Raw genomic sequence first — 19,103 nt, 5'->3', positions numbered from 1 at the left:
CTAACAATAAGCCTTTAAGATAATTTTCTCCTGGGTAATATTCCTATCAAACATAGATTACTTTGTTAATGTTCACACTTAGCAGGGGAGCTCTCCTTACTTCCACAGCAGTGCTCTTTCCAGTCTTATTCTTAAACCTTATCCCCATTAGTACAGAACATCGCTTCTGGGTTTCACCTTCATCTGCCTTACCATTTCCATTTCCCTCCCTTGTATAGACAGAATTTCAGAAGAGAGCTCAAAGGCCACCTAATCTAACCAAAATCTGAACAAGAACTTCTAAAACATACCCAACAAGCAACCATACGGCCTTTCTCTGAAAACTTCCAGTAACAGGAAAACCTACTTCCTAAGGTGGCTCAAAAAGTTTTCCTTACATCAAATTTACCTCTCTGCAACTTCCATACCCTACTCCCAGTTCATGCCTTCTAGCCCAATACGACAAATCTCAACTCTCTTCTACAGAGCACAGCACCACTTCACATCCTCCAAGACAGCTGCTGTCTCCCCAACATCTTCTCTTCTCCAGTGCAGTAGAGGGTGTTCACCCAATTCTCATATGATACGATCCCAAAGCGTTTCACCAATCTGGCTGCCCTCTTTTGGATATTCACTAATTTATCAACAACTTTCTGAAAATATGGCATCCAAAACTAAACATAACATTCCAAATGTGGCCTGACCACAGCAGAAGAATAGTGAATGACCATACACTTCATCCAGAATACTTTACCCTCAATGCAACCTAAGAGGGCAGGAGCTTTGGGAATGCTGTCATACTATACTATTGATTTGGATTGGGCACGCAGTCCACTAAAGCCCTCAGATCTTTTCCAGATGAACTGCCATCTAGGTATGCCTTCCTTATATTGTATGTGTGAAATTGATCTTTTTGAATTAAAGTCTACAACTTTACATTTTTCCCTTTTAAATTTCATTTAATTCTATTCAACAAAAAAGGCAATCTGACTATTCTTTGGGTCTAGACAATCAACAGATTCTTAATCTGTTCAACTATATTATTAGGCTACAGTTCTCCATCTTGTCCATAAGACTGAGAAGAGATTTTATCTAGTGTTTTGCTAAAATCTGGATGAACTTTATCTCTAGTATTATATTGCACCAACTAATCTAGTAAATCTGCCAAAAAAACAAAACTAGGTTATTCTGACATGTTTCACTCTTGATGAATTCATGCTGACTTTGTTGCTTTACCCTGACTTTTCCAGATGTTCTAAATTTTTCCAACAACTTAAGATCAATCTCCCTCTTTTAAGACCTTCTTAAGACCCTCTCCCTTCTTTTAAAATTGGGACACTTTTCCTTCCGCAAACCAGCAGTACCTTTCCTGTTTTCTATAGTATTTCAAAGATCACTGACAATGACTCAGAATAAGACCTGTCAGTAGAATATAGTTCATCAGAGTCTGGTGACTCTTGCTATCTCCCCATTTGCCTTCACTACCAACTCCCTATTAGCCATCACTATTTTGATCATTATGGTCCAAAGATCACACTTCTTGAAAAAGAAAAACAAAACAACAGTTGAGCTGCTTTAACTCATCTCTTATCCGTTATCATCATCTCATTTACTCCAAACATCAGATTTAGCCTTTCTTTGACTTTCCTCTTTTCCCCAAGATAGTTTTTTAAAAAGCCCATCATTGGAGAGGTATGGATGGGTGGCAGTCTACAACACTGGAGGATAGACCCACATCAATTATAGACTCCCTGTAGCACCGGATTACAGGTAGTCTGCATTATATACTGAAAATACTGCTAGTTTTTCAGCCTACATTGATTTTCACACAAAAGCTTGCCAAGGTGCTACACCTTCCTTCCCTACCCCTCCCTGCCATTCTACCAGTTAATGGATTTCCTTATATGCATGTATTTTCTAAATATATCATTTCATTTAACCTCTTTTCTGTAACCTGTTCCTCTTGAATAAGGTATGCCTTTCCAGACACATTTCAATCATGGGCATCATCCCACAAAGTATCTGTGATATTTACAGTCAAGTTTGCCAGCGGGTTTTGAAATTTATCTAATTTGCATTGTTAGTCATACTTTGTATATTTGTGTACAGACATCCCAGGCCATGGTTTTATTGGTTTTCTTGGATTTTTGTCTCCTGTGAACACCTGAGTATCTCTTTTATTCTTCTTTGACAGCTACAATTATTTTGAGTTATCTAGATAGTTTCTCCGTTAACCTTATTTTTCAGCTTAAAATCCTTTAGATTTGCAAGACTACTGGCAAATACAATAATGCTATCCCTTATGAGATGCAACCCATCTCTAAGCATATTATTCCTATATCTGAAACCCTTGTTCAGAAATCCAAATCCTACTTTCAGATACTATCTAACCAGCTGTTTACTTCCCTTCTGAAGCCCTTGATCAGCAACAGTGACATCAAAACCACTTTTTTCAATAGCCCCATAAAGTCTGTTCCTCTCCCAGGACTTCATAATCTTTAGCAACGTTTTCTACATTCATTGTGGCAGCATCATTTGTGCCCAAGCAAATTACCAGACGTGGACAGCGGTTATGCAGAGCAACAAGCCTTAGGAGTTTCCCTGGTGGTTCCAGATCCATCCCCTGGAGGGAAGACATCATACCTATTTTTAATCAGGCTGACAAACAGCTGCCATTACTTGCCTCGTCTTCTTCTGACCCTTACTGGATGGTTTCTCACCTGACATATGTGGAGCCACATCATTATTCCTTGGAGTACAATGAAGTTCCTTCCTCCTCAGAAGCTTCAGCTCTCTCCTCCATGGGAGAAGAAGCCTCGTCTGGTGCTTAACACCCAACAGTCTCTTCCCTTCTCATCTGTCACAATCTTTGACCCTCCAACCTCCTGATACAACTCATAAATCCTTCCCTTTTGCTTCTTTAACATCCCTTTTCTTGTTTTCCCACCGATATTACAGGACCAGAAGATTCTGTGACCTTGTGTCCTTTTTTCCATTTTTAAATAAACACTTCACTTTCTCAGATGATCTGGAGAGATGGGGCATTCTTCAAGCCTCCTTAGCTTCTCTTCTAAGAGGAAGACAAGCCTGTATAGTTTGATTATACCTTCTCCCACTCAAGCTGAAAGTAAAATCAGGGAACAAGGCTGCTTATACAAAAGCACACCAGCACAGGGCAAGCTTCAGAGATATGCCCCCTTTTTCTACCCCTTGGATGAATGGACAAGCACAGCCTCCCACACTCAGCCAAAGGTAAAAAGAGCAAGGTAGAGAAGGCTAAGTATACAGGAAGAAATTCAGTTGGCTACATATTCAAGGTAAGAAGAAGAAAGAAGGCTGCTTGTTTCATGACCACACGGCTACATACCTTCCAAAATAAAGAAATCTCACTTTCACATTTTCAATTTAATAGAAAACTGACCGAATTAAGATTCTAATAAAAAGATGGGAGCTTCATTTTTTTTTTAGTTCTTAAGTTGTTTTCCATCCTACATGGTAATTAAGAGAATCAAGGAGAATTAAGTTTACACTGAGAGCCAGATTTCAAAACATTTTCACCTTATTCTCTTATACCCACTCTCTTGCTTCCTAAATTTTAGTGCCCCTTCTCTTCTTCCCAAACTCTGATTTCCCAAACCATGATCCATAGAAGCCTGGTTCTAGATAAAGAGAATATGGGTTACATGAGAACAGTTCAATGCTATTAGCATTTCCACTCCAAAATATCAAATATGCAACTAAACAAGTATCAAAAATAATACGTAGTAATTTTTTGCTATGCAAATAGGTTTTTTTTCTTCTATATAGTACCAAAATGTCTCCAATTACCCCTTTTCCTAGGGTCATTTCGTATTCCAAGATTCCCATCTACAGATTGTCAATATATTTCAAGTCCAGACCAAATTAATTTGAGAAACACTTCTCTCTGCTTATCCTGGAATTCTTGGTACAATCAAAAAGGCACTGAATTTGGAAACAGAAGCTGTGGTTATGATAGCCATATTAGTTCTCCTTTCTAAGCTCCACTTTCCTCAACTTGTAAAAGAAGCAGACTGACTATGTAATTTCTATGGTACCTTCTAATTCTTGAACCCCAATTCCTATTTGAAACCTCTCAAATTCTTTTGCCTCTTCCAATTTCCCTACACCCATTTAAGTATTTCCAACCTCTACTATCTACTCCCCTCTTCATTTCCAACACCCCACCACTATCTTCTTTCCAGAACCTCCAAGTTAACAATGGTGCTCCATGCCCTTCCCTTACATATAACTGTTTCTCCTTCTTTCTGTGAATCTCTCTATAATTGAGATCTTTCAGTTCTTCTTCACCCTTCTAATCTAACTCCATGTGACCTACTATCTTCCAGAAATGGCTCATCTTTATCACTCAATATTTTTTTTCTCACAGGTGTACCCTGTTTACTCACAAGAAGTGACCAAATTTCATTAAAACTATTTTAATTTCCTTTCTCCCTCTAAATTTATTTTTCTGGCCTCATAAAGGAATATTTTTTAAAGTCTACTTAAAATTAGATACCGTTATAAAAATGTAATTCAATTCAATAAACATTTACTACTGTCTACTATATGCAAGGGCATTATGCTACCAAAGACAAAAACAAAACAGTCCCTACCATCAAGCATCTTATACTCTACTAGGGGATATAATAATACAGATGTAAATACAAGGTAATCTGAAAAAGGAGAGAACACTAACAACTGGGACATTAGGGAGAGAAGGGTGAGGAGGAGCCTGCTTCCTGCAGAAGACAGCACCTGAGATGAACCACAAAAAAAGTAAAGATTATGAGTGACAGAGATCAGTAAACAGCACGTTCCAGGAGGCATAAGAGACTAGCTTATACAAACGCATAGAGGTGAAATATGGAATGTCAAATTCAGGAAACAGCAAGTAGAGTCAAGTTTGGCTGGACTGTAGAATTCTCAAATTCAATTTAATTCAATAAGTGTTTATTAAGTGCTCACTATGTGTAAGACACTGTGCCGGGCTCTGAGAAGACAAAACAAAAAAACAGTCCAGTCCCTGCCTTTAAAGTACTTTATTTCTAGTGAGAGTAAAACCTGGGGGCACCTGAGACGAATCTTGAAGGAAGTGAACACCAGGTACAGTAGATAACCTGAAACACAGTCAAAGAGGTAAGAGATGGAATGTTGAGTTAGGGGAATACTGAATAAGCCAGTTTGGCTATAAGGCAGATTGTGTGAAAGGAAGTAATTTGAAATAAGTCTGGAAAGGTCTTTAAATGCAAAGTTGAGGATTTTCTGTTTTATACGAGAAAACAAAAGGTAGCCACCGAAGATTCCTGAGAATGGGAATGACAGAGTCAGATCTCTGCCTTAGGAAGATTATTTTGGCAGCTCTGTGGTGACTAGCTTAAGAAAGAATTTAGAAGAAGGGAGAGTGACAGGAGAATATTGCAGTTGTTCAAGTGTGGCGAAGAGAACTGGAACTAGGGTGGTAGCTGTGAAAGCGGAGAGAAGGGACTACCTATCTATCTATGTATACACACACACACACACACAAACACACACACACACACACACACACACAAATATGAAAAATTATGGAGGTAAACTAGCAAGACTCACCAACTAATTGATATAGAAGGTGAGGAAAAGAGAAGAGCTGAAGATGACTCCAGGTTGCAAAATGGGATACCTAGAAGGGTCATGGTACCCGAAACAAAAATAGACAATTTGGAGCAGCAGAAGATTTAAGGGGGAAAACAATGACTTCTACTGAAAACTACTTAACAACCAAATCAGTAAAAATAAAGTGAAATACAGATCAAAACGACTTCAAAGTTTCACCACACACATATCAAATTGGTAAGTATGGCAAAAAATAGAACAGTCAATACTGGAGGGAACTGTATAAAGACAATCACTCCAATACACTGTTAACAGAGCTGTGAACTGATGAACTTGTCAAATTATTCCAGAAAACAATCTGGAGTTATGCTTAAAAAGTGACTAAAATGTCCATACTTTCTGACCCAGAGATCCCATTGCTACCCCAAGGAAGTCAAAGAAAAAAAGAAAGGTCTATTCACACCAAAATAATCACAATATCAGTTTTTGTGGTAGCAGAGTACTGGAAACAAATTCGATCATTAAAGAATGGCTAAACAAACTATGGTATACAACATAATTATTGCACTGTCAAGAAACAGTAAATATGAAGGATTAGGAGGACAGGAAGACATACAAACTGATTAAGAGTTAAAACAGTTAGTCAATCAACTATTAAATGCCTGCTATGTGCCAGGCACTGTGCTAAGTGGTAGAGATACACAGAAAAAGCAAGAGACAGTCCCTACTCTTAAGAAGCACAGAGTCTAATGGGAGAGACATCATACAAATTACTATGTGCAAACAAAATATATACAGGATAAATTGAAGACCATCTCAGAAGAAAGGTAGCAAAGAGAACTGGGAAGGTCTTCTTGCAGAAGGTGAGACTTAGCTGAGACTCAAAGAAAGCCAGAGAAGCTAAGAGGCAGGAGATGATGAGGGAGAACATTCCAAGCACAAGGCACAGACTCAGGAGACAGAGTGTCATTTGCAAGAAACAACCAAAAAGCCAAAGTGGGAAAACAGTTTCAGTAGAGTAGTCTGATCAGAAGCCAATTGCAAGGGGTTGAGAAATAAATGGAAGGTGAAGAGGTTGAAGCAATGAGTATAAATTGGCTTATTCTAGGAATCTGACAATAAAAGAGGGAAGAGCTTGAGGAGAGTTGGAAGGATAAAGTAAATGGCTTGATTTTTTGTTTTTAAAGATGGGAGACCCAGACACGTTTGCCAGCAGTAGGGAAGAAACCAGTAATAATGAGAATGAAGATGACAGAGATGGGATGATTAAGTGCGAAAGCTCCTGGAGAAAATGGAATAAGACAGGGTCAAAGGCACAAATAAAAGGGCTGACTATGGCAAGAGCCACCTTTTTGTCAGAAGTGGAACTAAGGAGTAGAGATCAGGGGATGACAAGGAGAAAGGATATCAAGGTGCAGAAACTGGAGTGGAAAGGGCTCACAACAAATGGACTCATTTTCTCAAGGAGTAATAGGAAATAAGGATTCAATACTAGCATGTCTGTATCCTGACTCCTCTCCTCTGTAAAATTCCTCATGAAAAGTACATGGAACTAAAAGTTCCCAAATTAAGGCATTTTTGAAATTCAGTTCTCTATTTCCTTCAATTTAATGCATTGACTACAAAATGTGAGGACTTATAAGAAGTTAGCATTATGCAGCGCTTTAAGGTTGTATGATTATGAGAGTAAAAATACAATATTAAAACAAATGAACATTAAATGAAAAGAGTAATTTCATGCCATACCTGATGAAACGTGTACTTGAATAACAGTGTCAAAAACTCTACCACTGGGAACTGAGAGTAGGATTCTATCCTCCTCAAGTGGACACTCACAAAGAGACGAAGAAAGTCAGTAAATTTCTCGATGTAGCTAAATAAGAAAAAAGATTATAAGGTAAAAATCTCGCAGTCTACCTTCAATGGAAATGCTTTAATAAGATAAATGAAATGCAAGATTAAATAGCCCAATCCTTTACATTACCAAAACACACTGATTTAACCAAGATATTTTCAGTTAAAAACAAAAGCCTGCATCAATTACCTACAGGACACGCAACCCTTCTCTCCATTAACACCTGAAACATAGCAGAAAAGTAACTTTAATGCTTAGATAATGAGGCCTTCTGATAAGCAACTGCTCTTGTATTTCCCCAACTACTTAGTGGCATGACCCATATAAAATAAAATGAAAGGAAATTGAGTTAACAAATTGATAGGTAGGTCATATCACTTGTATAGCGCATCTCAAGGTAACAGCATTATTCTGATTTCAGAGGCAAAGATTCGTTAGTTAGGAGGCATAATTATGAAAGTGTATGCACCAAAAACCAGAGATGAGCTGATGATCTTCAAAAGGGTTAGCAACCTACTAAAATATTTCTATTTTGCAATCCAAATAGATTTTGTTCTTCTACTCCTGATGACAATTAAATATCCCACGCCCCAATTATCTCCAAGAATTCTTTACAGCAGGAATGAAACATTTTAATACTTAGAAAGATGCAACAACCTGCCAATATATGGAATCATAAAGTATTAGAGCATGAAAAGACCTCAGAGCTCAAGTCAGGAATCTGAGGCCCAGAGACAAGAAATGACTGACTTGCCTACTAACTGTGAGAATGAGACGAGGACTCAGATTTCCAGATTCCCCTTACTCTCCAGTTCAGCATTTGTTCCACTATATATGATGTTATCTCAACCCCCACCCAAATCCGAAGATTTTCCTGTGATCATTTCATAGATAAGCACGTGCCAAAACAACCAGGATAACAAAGTCTTCTGATTAAATGCACAGCACATCACTCTCACATTCAGAAACTGTCATTTCAAGCCCCTAAATACCAAAAGGTGATTGGAAAATGAGATGGATACATGTTTTTGAAAATATTAAAGATACAAACAATCATCCGGCCTAGACTCAGGCAAGTGTACTAGTAAAAGAAATCCTTCATTGCAGTCACTAGGTACCACACTTCACTTCACTTCACTCAAGCTCTCTCATCCACCTGAAATGACCAGAAATCAAACTGCTCCATGTTGTCACAGGGCCCCTAACCAACTTGATCATGGTTGGTCATTGCTTACTTTGGGGCCCATAATAATGCTAGAAAACATAGATGGAAATGAGGATTTTCAATTTATATGGTATTATTTCATAAGGATAAAGGTTGAATAGATCACTGGACCAAATACATAGGAAGACTAGCATTAAAAGTACTTTATGCTATTATTTTGCAGCCCTTTCACCAGAATCTCCAGAGGTTCTGAAACAGGTATGGCCCCTCCCTTTATATATATCAAGTAGAGAGATTTGTCTGAAGGCTCCTGTCCAAATCAATCAAGAATGGAACCTCCTCTACCCTAATCTAGCTTCTTATATATTAAATTTGTATGTGTAAAACGTATTAATTTTCTGTTCCTTAGAAAATACACTCAAATTCTCAATCATGCAAACTAATGGAACACAGAGACTGAATGTATGGACAAATAAAATACAATAAAAAAACCTTATTACTCTCCAGGCCAACCTCCTTATTAAAAAATTAAATAAACCTGATCAAGCAGCAATACTAACTAATCTTCATTCACCTCATTTTCCTTCCCTTGCCCACCTTCTGGTACAGGTGCTAATGAACAGTGAAAGAGTTAAGAGATAGGAAGTTATAGAGAAAATGAATTGAAGCAAAGGATCCAGTTAAGCAGCTCCTGAACAACTGAGAACTGGCTATCATTTTTTTAGAATTTGTTATAACAGACTCTTTAAGAGTCATAAAGCAAGCACACAATATTTTTCATATCACCTGTCTGTACATGAAGGGCTCGCCTTTCACAGTGCAACTGGAAGCATATAATTGAAATACAAAATCAAAGGAAGCAAAAAAGTTAACTTTAAAATTTATATACAGATAAACTACTACAATTTTTCACCCAGATCTAAGCCCAGTCTGTGAAAATGGCACTGTCCTCAGAGTAAAATACAAGGCAATTTATTCTTAATGGAATGTTTCAAAGCAAAAAATCAGAAGACAAAAAGTAATGAATTCAATCACAGAAAGAAAAAAGAATCCCTTGGTCAAGAAAAGTCTTATGGATATATGTAGTAGTGTCATTATTTTAAAAATGCTTGCAAATTTTAAATAAATTATCTGTAAAGCTTAAAAAAAGAAAAAAAAGATATTTGAAATAGACAATACCATTTAAACTCTCAAATTACTACACAATAGTTATCTTTTCATTGACTTCTTATGAGTAATTAGAACACTGTCACATATTAGAAAATCTTTTTAGTGAAGCTAAAAAAGGATGTTAGAAAAATTGTGTTTTCAAGAAAGCACTGGTACTCTTTACTGATCCACTCAGTTGTTACTTAAAATGACATCAAATTAGAGGGAAGGAGCTTGATTACTTTAACAGGAGAGGAGTTCTTCCATGAGTAGACAAAGTTTAATGTTTGGAATGGACAAACCCAGTATAGTCTTACATTAGATTTATTTCTCTTAATTTATAAAATTAAGCATATAAAATTAATAAAATTAACCAAAAGCCAAATTTGAAAACTAATCTATAAATTACACACTCCATGCACGTGTATTTACATATCACACAGCTAATAACCCCACAAAATTGCTATTGGTACTGAAAAGGACACAAATTTCTCAACTATATATAATCATCAAAAGTGACCTGGGAAAATGGTTAAAGTAGTAAACATTTTTGCTTCCAGGCAATCTGTAAATGCCTACTAGTTCAATATAATACACCCACTTGGAAGCTTCCAAACACACTCAACATGAATGTTCTTAAAATAAGCATCCAATTTCCCTCTTGCCTTTACACAGCAGTGTAGCATCTTGTTCATGAAAGGTGTAAGATACATAACTGACATCCCGCTGCAAGGGAAAGAAAGAATTAGACCCTGACTCAAAGTGCTTCTATTTGTCCTCAAGTGGATATTTAAAGAGGGGCTGGGGAGAGTTACAGGCAACTAAAGACCAATCAATGGTCTGGGTTCCAGTCAAGTGAATGATAAAAAAGCCACAAAGCTTTCCATATAAATGTGTCTATCTTTTGGTGAAAATTCACCAAGTAATATTCATAAAACTAACAACACTTCTATACCCTGTAAAATGTCCCTAGTCACTTCCTTTTACTTACAAAAAAAAAAAACTGCTCAAAACTAAAAGGCAACACCAACTGAAAGGGGGCAGATTGTAATTCCTGTACCTCCACGTGCCTCTTCTGATGTTCCTGGCTATGAATGTGGGGCAGTTTCAGTTCTCGAACCACCTTATACCTGTAGTCAAATAAGTAAGGGAGAAAGGAAGGAAGAGGAGGAAAGAAAGAGGGGGAGGAATATGGGAAATAGAACAAAACCTAGAACCACCACAATCACTTTTCAAACTCAATCCCTTTCCCCCTAGGCCACCCCAGCCCTTCAAGCTACAATCAGGCCTGTACTTACCATCACATACCTACCTTTCCACTCTTCTTTTGGAGCTCCAAATTCTGAAATCAAAGAGGATTAAAGACACTATGCACAAGAGCAATGAGCCATAATAACCCTTTCTGAGCATATAATTCTTACTCTGCTATGGTTTCTTTCTCTTACCTTTCATCTAGTTCTTCTAGTCTGCTCTTCACTGTGTGAGCATTATTATCCTTGGTGATTTTCTGCAGGAGGTAAAAAGTCTGCTGGAACATTCGCAGCAAATACTCTTCAAATTCCATAGGCACACAATTCTTGGACATGAGTTCATTGATGCAAGACATGGCCAGAACTCCCAGCCTGCCACGTTCCTGACCAAGGACACAGTTCTGACTGCTGCCATTGACTGATGCCATCTTTCTGGCCCGAATGTCACAGCCAAATCGAGCAAAGTGAAATATCGTGGTGAGGAGGGATGGGGTGATGCTGGTAGACAGAGGAATCCAGCTGAAGAGATGGGCCAGGCACTCCAAAGCCAGGGAACAGATATACTCACTCTCTGAATCAAGGATAGGGATTGGCTGGTTTAACAGTTTGGCTGCACTAGGACTCTGCAACAGGTTACTTAATAGATCACCTGAAAAATTAGGAAAAAATTTTTGAAAGACTCTACACCCAAATTACCTTTACAGAGTAAGAAACATTTCAATAACCTAAGTCATATTCTCAATCAGCTTGTAGAATTACTACATATGCTAGGTTGGTTGCTTCTGTTTCCCTGATAATCTGAATCAATATTTAAAATCAATTAAGGTCAGTGTAAAACATCGACATTTCAAAAAGTTCCTAACATAAAAACCAAAGAAAGCTAATTCTGATTTTTCCTTGAAATAATTTCCAGATCTTTATGTTTATAACAAACCATTTCATTCTCCTCCTCTCCTACCTTTCCAGCTTTATGTCACACATCTTATACTAGCCAATCTAGAATCTATTAGCCAATGTGGCCACTGTTTCCCATATACATAAACACTAAACCTTTGTCAATCTTGTGCTTTTACCTATGCACTATGCCCAGAATACTCACCCCCATATCTCCTGTGGCTGAACTCTTAGCCATCCTTCTAAACCCAGCTCAAAGCAATCAACATAAAATCTTTCCCAATATGCCAGTCAAAGGGAACTTTCCTTCTCTGGATTTCAAATACCACTTTGGACTTCTCTAATTATGCCCTGATGCTCATGTTTTATATTATGGATTTACATGTGTCCTCTCGCCACCCTCCCCACCCCCACCCCTACATGCTCTAAAGGCAGTGTCACAAAGCAGGCAGAGTGCTAAGCTCAGAACTAGGAGCCACCTCAGGTCTTCGTCCTACCCCACCCACTTTTTGTCTAGGAGACCCTGAACTGAAATAACAACATCTGCACTACCTCCCTCAGAGAATGGTTATGAGCATGACTCTTTGAAAACCTTTAAAGCTGAAACAACAGATAATTTCAAAAGCACTACAAAATGTTAAGTCATTCCTACCAGCCTTTGTGCTCCATGAGGAAAGGAACTGTGACACTGATTTTTATCAGTAGTAGTTTTTTTTCCTACCATTCCATCTCTCTTTTCCAGTAGAAAAGAATGCCACTTCCATCTCCATGCAAAGTCCTCTCTATTCTCACCATTTTTTGGTTTTTTTTTTTGGCTTCAGTGTCATTGCTACTCCTTCCTGAAACACACTGGGGATGTGAAGGGATCCAGTTCTGTCACTTGACTGTCACTGGCAGAGAAAAGAGTTTCTATCTATCCCCCTCTCTCATCTGAATGTGGTCTTCCTTCCAGTCTCATCTCATGGGGCCTCATGCCACGTTCTGCAAACATATTATCCTGTGTTTTGCTCCACTCTCCATCTGTAACCTTCGTATCTTAAACTACTGTCACCCTTGGCTGCCACCTGTCTTCATTTAACTAAGAGACTATGAATTTAGGGGCTAAGAATTCTGCCTTGTGGCAACTACTCTATGCTATTCAAACTTCCATGGCAAATGTTCTCATACAAACAACCATTTCTAATAGAAGTTTCACTAATATAAAGCAAAAGGAAAACTGAAACCAGTTCTTCCCGCCAACACCTGCTCTCCTTACCCAAGAGACACACTGCAACCAAAGCTAATGCTAGTTTAGAATACAAACTTATTTATAAAATGTCATGAAAAGGAATAGTGGAAGATTACTTGCACTATCGCCTCAAATCAGCAAAAAGTGGTAGAGGGGGAAAGCTATTCTGTTTAAAACACAGAATAAGACTAGATTATAGAAGATTATTCCAACAGCATTTTAAATGAAAATACAACAAATAGATGGAAAATAGAACAGATGTGCCAACAGTTCTACAGCAATCCATTCTTATCTTTGTTTTTGTTTTTTGGTTTGTTTGGGTTTTTTTGCAGGGGGGAAGGCAGGGCAATTGGCGTTAAGTGACTTGCCCAAAGTCACACAGATAGTAAATGTGTCAAGTGCCTGAGGTTGAATTTGAACTCAGGTCCTCCTGACTCCAGGGCCAGTGCTCTACTTACTGTGCCACCTAACTGCCCCAATCCACTGGGATTCCATTACCTCAGCACACAATGCACATCTAGGTCCTAATTAGTACAATTATTGTATCTTCTGAAGTAGCTATATAAATTCTAATTTGTGCTATTCAAAGTTATATTTTGAAAATGGTAACCAGCTCCAGCCCAATGGGAATATTTCTTATGAATTTGAATAAACCACTTTAAGGGCCCTTGCACTAATCAGGACCTGGCTGTACTATATACACAGAAGTGGAAAAGGCACTTAAGATCATGACGCTAGGAGGAGCAGGTGAACAAGACTGAATACACAGAGAAGAATCCATGCTGAAGGGAACAGAAAGAAAGGAATGACAATACCAAAAAACAGAGGTTCCTTCCTATTTCCAAAACCTGATGTCTCCACTAAGATAGAAATTTTCTTGAAGACTTCAAAATCTCTCAAAAGGAAATGTGACCACATGAGGCAAAGGTCAGAGCTGCAAAGAACATCAAGGATGCTACAAAAAACAAGACAGAAGCCTTGAGTCAAAACAACTTAATGTGAGTCACTTACAAAGACAAATAAAAACAAAAGAGATTCCATTCAACTAAACAGGTATCAACTACATACAACTTCAACACAACATAGTATAATGAAAAGAGCTAGTCTAGTTATAACTCTGTCACTAATTCATTTTTTGACCCTGGGCAAGTATACTGTTAATGGGATAGGAAGATCTTTCCCATCCATTAATCGGCCTTTGTGACCTGCTTTGAGCCTGAGTCACATTGAGCCTGTGGTGGGAGGAGCTTGCCAAACAGTGGAGAAGGAATGGGTGGAGTAGAGGTGAGAGGGACAGAGGGAGGGAGAGGGAGAGGGAGAGGGAGAGGGAGAGGGAGAGAGAGAGAGAGAGAGAGAGAGAGAGAGAAGGCAGAAAGCAGAGTCAGAGCAGCTAGCATCAGTGAAAGAGAGGGGAATTTTGCCTAAGGGAGCTTGTTTGTGGGGAGGCCTGATGGAGGGAAGGCTTGGGGATGGCAATGCTCCCTGCATTGATAATACGTATAAACTTCTTCGTTACTATGGTGGATTTGGCTTTCAGGTATCTGAATAAATATCTTGGTTTGTCTTTGAGGAGTGTGTTATATTTTGCGATTCAAACCTAGAAAAATGCCTGCATATTCATAGCAACTGCTGTGGGTATCCTTTTTCTGGGCCTTCATCTTCCTCTGTAAAATGAGAAACTTAGTCTAGAAGCTTTTTAAAAGTCTCTTCTCAGTCTAAAACTTTCTACCAAGCTACGAATAAAATCTACCAATCTGTCATTAAAGTGGTAACACCATCCTTTAAATGGAGCTCTGCTTTCATTAAGACTGCCCACATTTTCAATGCAAACTTAACAAAGGTTAACAATTCAACTGTAATAATGTATGTCAATAATGAAATCTGATACAAAAAATTTCTCCTGCGAAATTCAGACTTTGACTGGCATTCTTCATGGCTGAATGATGTTTGTATCTTCTGGTGTTATTTACCAACTCAAATGGAACCCTGCAGATTGAGAAGGACCAGTTGTACAGGACAGTCAAGCAAAAGCTATTTTCAGATTTATATTTAAGCTTTTATGTTTTTACAAACAAAAACTCAACAACTATTTTAATCGGCTTAACATATGGCTCATACTGCAAATAATCACAATGTAATTATTATTGGCAGTAGGTTGAAAAATACTACTATTTTAAAATTCTTATTGAGAGCACAATTCAGTCCAGGTATGACTACTCCTCATTCATCTCACAACTTGGTTAAGTTCAAACCTGCAAAGTGAGAGAGGTTATTTCCTGCCAGTTCTCACTCCTACTATCACTCTCAACATCTGTAAGTAAAAAAAAAAAAAAAATAGTACTTCGACAGTCCCTTTACCCTGGCTGCCCCAACAATTCTCAAGTCCATTTTCACAAGAAAGGTATGAGTAATTGCAGACAAATATATACAAATAAAAGAACATGAAGTTAAGCAAAATTCAAAATGGGAAGGGAAGATAAAATGAATCACAGAAATTGGGACTGAAAGAGTTCTCAAAACAACTGCAAACAACCATATGAAAGTTTGCTCAAAATCACTAATAAAAGAAATGCAAATCAAAACAACTCTGGAGTTTCACCTCATACATAGTACACATTGGCAAGGATGATTAAAGATGTGAATAGTCAATATATGAGACACTAGTAAAGCGGGCACATTAAAATGCTATTGGTAAAATGCTAAGTTGGTTCAGGAGTCCAGAAAAATAATTTGGAATTATGCGTAAGTAAATAAAATATCCATACTCATTGACCCAAAGATCCACTGTTAAGTATATATATATCCCCAACAGGACAAAGATAAAAAAGAAAGGTTCCATATACAACAAAATATTTATATAGTAAAACTTTTTGTAGAAGCAAAGGAAAAAAACTAGAAATAAATCAGAAACCCACTGATTGGAGAATGGCTAAATAAATTGGTAATACAAATGTAATGAAATATTACTGCAGCATAGGAAACAACAAATACGAAGACCACAAAGAAAGAAACGTAAGACATGACATAAAGTGAAGTAAGCAGAACTAAGAAAATAATAGACACACTGACAATGTAAAAACAATCAAAACAGAAAGAAATTGAACACTTTATAACAAACTGAAATACTACATACACTATCAGATTCAGATGATATATTCATTTAGTTTTATGGAACTGTATTTTTTTTCTTTTTTTGTTCTTTGTTACAAGGGATGGCTCTCTAGGGCAGGGGATGTAGGAGGGACATATCTGAAATTAAAGGTAGTATAAAAATCAATATATCAATTAAATTTTTAAAAATTAAGGGTAGAAGGAACTTTAGAAGATCATCTAAATCTAATGTATGCTTCCCAACTCTCCAGGATGCTTTGTCTTCAAACATCGGTCATGTACTTGGCGGTGCTACCTTAGCCTAAGTAACATATATAAGATAAACAAATTCTAGCCAGCATTATAGACAATAGTTTGTGTAAGTAGTTAAAAATAATCAGCTCCAAATACAAAAAAAAAAAGTGACTACCGTATATAACTTTGGCAAAATTATGCTAGTTTCACTTCCCATGTTTTTCCTTTGTATTCCTCAATGGTAGCATGCAAAGATGAAAGGCAGTGCTATGAGGCATGGAAAACAAATGGTAGGGTACACACTAAGAAGAGCCAACAAAGAAAGAAAAGTTGTTGGCCTAAGATGAATCCCCCAAAATTACTTTGTTGTAAACAGCAAGAAATAGCCACAAATCAGGTCCTTGCAGACAGACAGCTCCTACTTCAGAGCAAGATGGTTGCCACACTGAGAAGCTACTGTCTATGACAAGCCCCAATGAATCAATGACTGTATTGATGATGTATTTTTGCCTAATGGGAAGTTCTTTCCCATACATTAATAGGCCCATGTGACCTGCTTAAATTACATGGAAGCCTAAGTCACATGTGGTAAGAAGAGCTTGATGAATGGGCAGAGCAGGAAAGGTGAAGCAGAACTGCGAGGAAGTGAGGTCAGAGCAGTTAGAGTGGTGGGAGAGAGAGGAAGCAGGCAAGGAGGCAGCTAGGATTGTGAGTGTTTGTTTGCGGGAAGGCTTTGGGATGGAGTTGCTCTCTGAAGTGATGATGTGCATTAACTTCTTTGTTACTAGGATGGCTTCAGTTTTCTAGTGTTGGGATTTGGCTTTCTAGTATCTGAATAAATGTTTTCCTTCTGTCTTCTATATGGAGAGTCTGTTATATTTTGCGAGTCAGAGCCACACCAGCATATTCACAGGAATAGCAACCCACTGTGAATATTGCCTTGGCGATACAATGACTCACACAGAAAAGGTAACATAAGAAATAAATTACAAGAGCAAGGAAGAAATTACCTTGCAAATCTATGGACACAAGAGTTCACGATTTAAACAAAAGATCACAAAAGGTAAAATGAAGTTTTGATTACATAAAAGTAAAAAGATTTTGCACAAACGAAAATTCATACAGTTAAAGAAGAAAAAAACCCAAATGTACAATGACATGCTCTTTTTGTGGTGGCAAAGAACTGGAAACCAAGGAGATGCTCCGCACTGGAGGATGGCTAAACGAATAATGTTATATAAATGTAATGTAACATTATTGTGCTGTAAGCAATGATGTAAGGGATAGTCTCAGAGAAAACTGGAAAGATTTGTATGAACTGATGCAGAGTCAAAGTGAGGAGAACCAGAACAATTTTAATGACATAAATATTGAAAAATCAATAAATGAAACAAAAAAATTTTAATGTCAAGAGAACAGAAAGTCAGAAAGAAAAGATCACAGACATATAGGACAGCTTTGAAAGTTACATGTCAAGCATATTACCTATTTAAAAAGAAAAGCAAATTGTACATAAGAGATTTGCAAATTCATGTACTGTTTATAATAATACCCATTTTATTTGGTGTCTAATTTTGAAATTTAAAAAAAAAATTAAGTGCTACTGCTTTCTAGGTAGCTTCCCATCAGAGATAGAAAACAAATATATAAAAAGGATAAACATTACTGTCCATCTAGTCTGATGACTCTTAGTAAAAGAAAAATAACCCTAGGTTCCATTGTCTCCCCAATCTAGAAAGGTTTCAAGTCCAGAGCTTGTAATGGGATATGTTGTCTTGGTCTTTTGTCTACTGTCTTTGCTAGAACCAGCCTGCCTAAGTTCAGAGAAGTTCTATCACCAAAAGACTGACTAGGTAATGACTTTTCAGTCACAACAACTCACAAAGACCATCAACATAGAAAGACTCCTTGTACCAGCAAAGGGATACTCAAACCAGAGAAATGGTAAATCTTGACATTTTGAAGCAATGTCATCAACAGGAAGGGAGAAATCTATCTCAGAGCAAGAAGTAAATGTCAAAAGGGACCATAACAAAAGGAAGCAAACCAGGACAAAGGAAAGGTGTGCTGGGTGTCCATCACTTAAAGGGAAGAAATGGAAATGAAAAGTATCATGGTTATAGATCCTGATCCACTGTCTGCTAGTAAAGCTTCCATAAGAAGGAGCTCATCTTCTTTTCATTTTTGATCTTCCAAAAATACCTCAGTTTTTGTTCTTCTCAACCCGACATCTCATCTAAAAGATTATAGGCTCGGTTTCCATCTGTTGTGGTGAGCAAAGAGATCACAGAACGCTTCTGACAAGAAAAGACTTAATGAATTCTCCTATGGCTTGACAAATAAACAGTACATTCCTCCTATCACATCCTGCTTCTGCTACAGCCAGTTTTATCAATGACTGGCTAGGGCTCCTCCTTCAGCTCTACAGATCAGTTTTCATCCTCCATTTTACACTTAGGATTAGACTTTTAGAGGAATACAGACAAGAAATTAGATAAAACACCTCAGGAGCCGAATCTGATATAACTAACTAAACCACTAAGAAACAGGGGTGTGGATCAGTGGAATAGGATAGGTACACAAGTAGGAGAAATCAACAAGTTTAGCAATCTACTCTTTGATAAA

The 19,103-nt window shown here is 37.6% G+C and overlaps 1 protein-coding gene across 2 annotated transcripts in view; it reads right to left on the bottom strand.

Moving 5' to 3' along the window:
• Positions 1 to 19,103, bottom strand: part of XPO6 (exportin 6) — a 127,026-nt gene that overhangs the window by 66,461 nt on the left and 41,462 nt on the right. The window contains exons 7-12 of one of the 2 annotated variants that reach the window (XM_036737805.1): positions 11,207 to 11,660; positions 11,074 to 11,103; positions 10,822 to 10,891; positions 10,427 to 10,487; positions 7,637 to 7,670; positions 7,339 to 7,465 (exon numbers count right to left, since the gene is read on the bottom strand). In XM_036737805.1, coding sequence (XP_036593700.1) covers positions 7,339 to 7,465; positions 7,637 to 7,670; positions 10,427 to 10,487; positions 10,822 to 10,891; positions 11,074 to 11,103; positions 11,207 to 11,660 — 776 coding nt within the window. The remainder of the gene's footprint in view (positions 1 to 7,338; positions 7,466 to 7,636; positions 7,671 to 10,426; positions 10,488 to 10,821; positions 10,892 to 11,073; positions 11,104 to 11,206; positions 11,661 to 19,103) is intronic. The other variant, XM_036737806.1, reaches the window with a different exon arrangement.

Source organism: Trichosurus vulpecula, chromosome 9 (assembly GCF_011100635.1).
Source record: "Trichosurus vulpecula isolate mTriVul1 chromosome 9, mTriVul1.pri, whole genome shotgun sequence".
NCBI classification, from domain to species: Eukaryota; Metazoa; Chordata; class Mammalia; order Diprotodontia; family Phalangeridae; genus Trichosurus; species Trichosurus vulpecula.
This window is presented reverse-complemented; position numbering and strand designations above follow the sequence as displayed.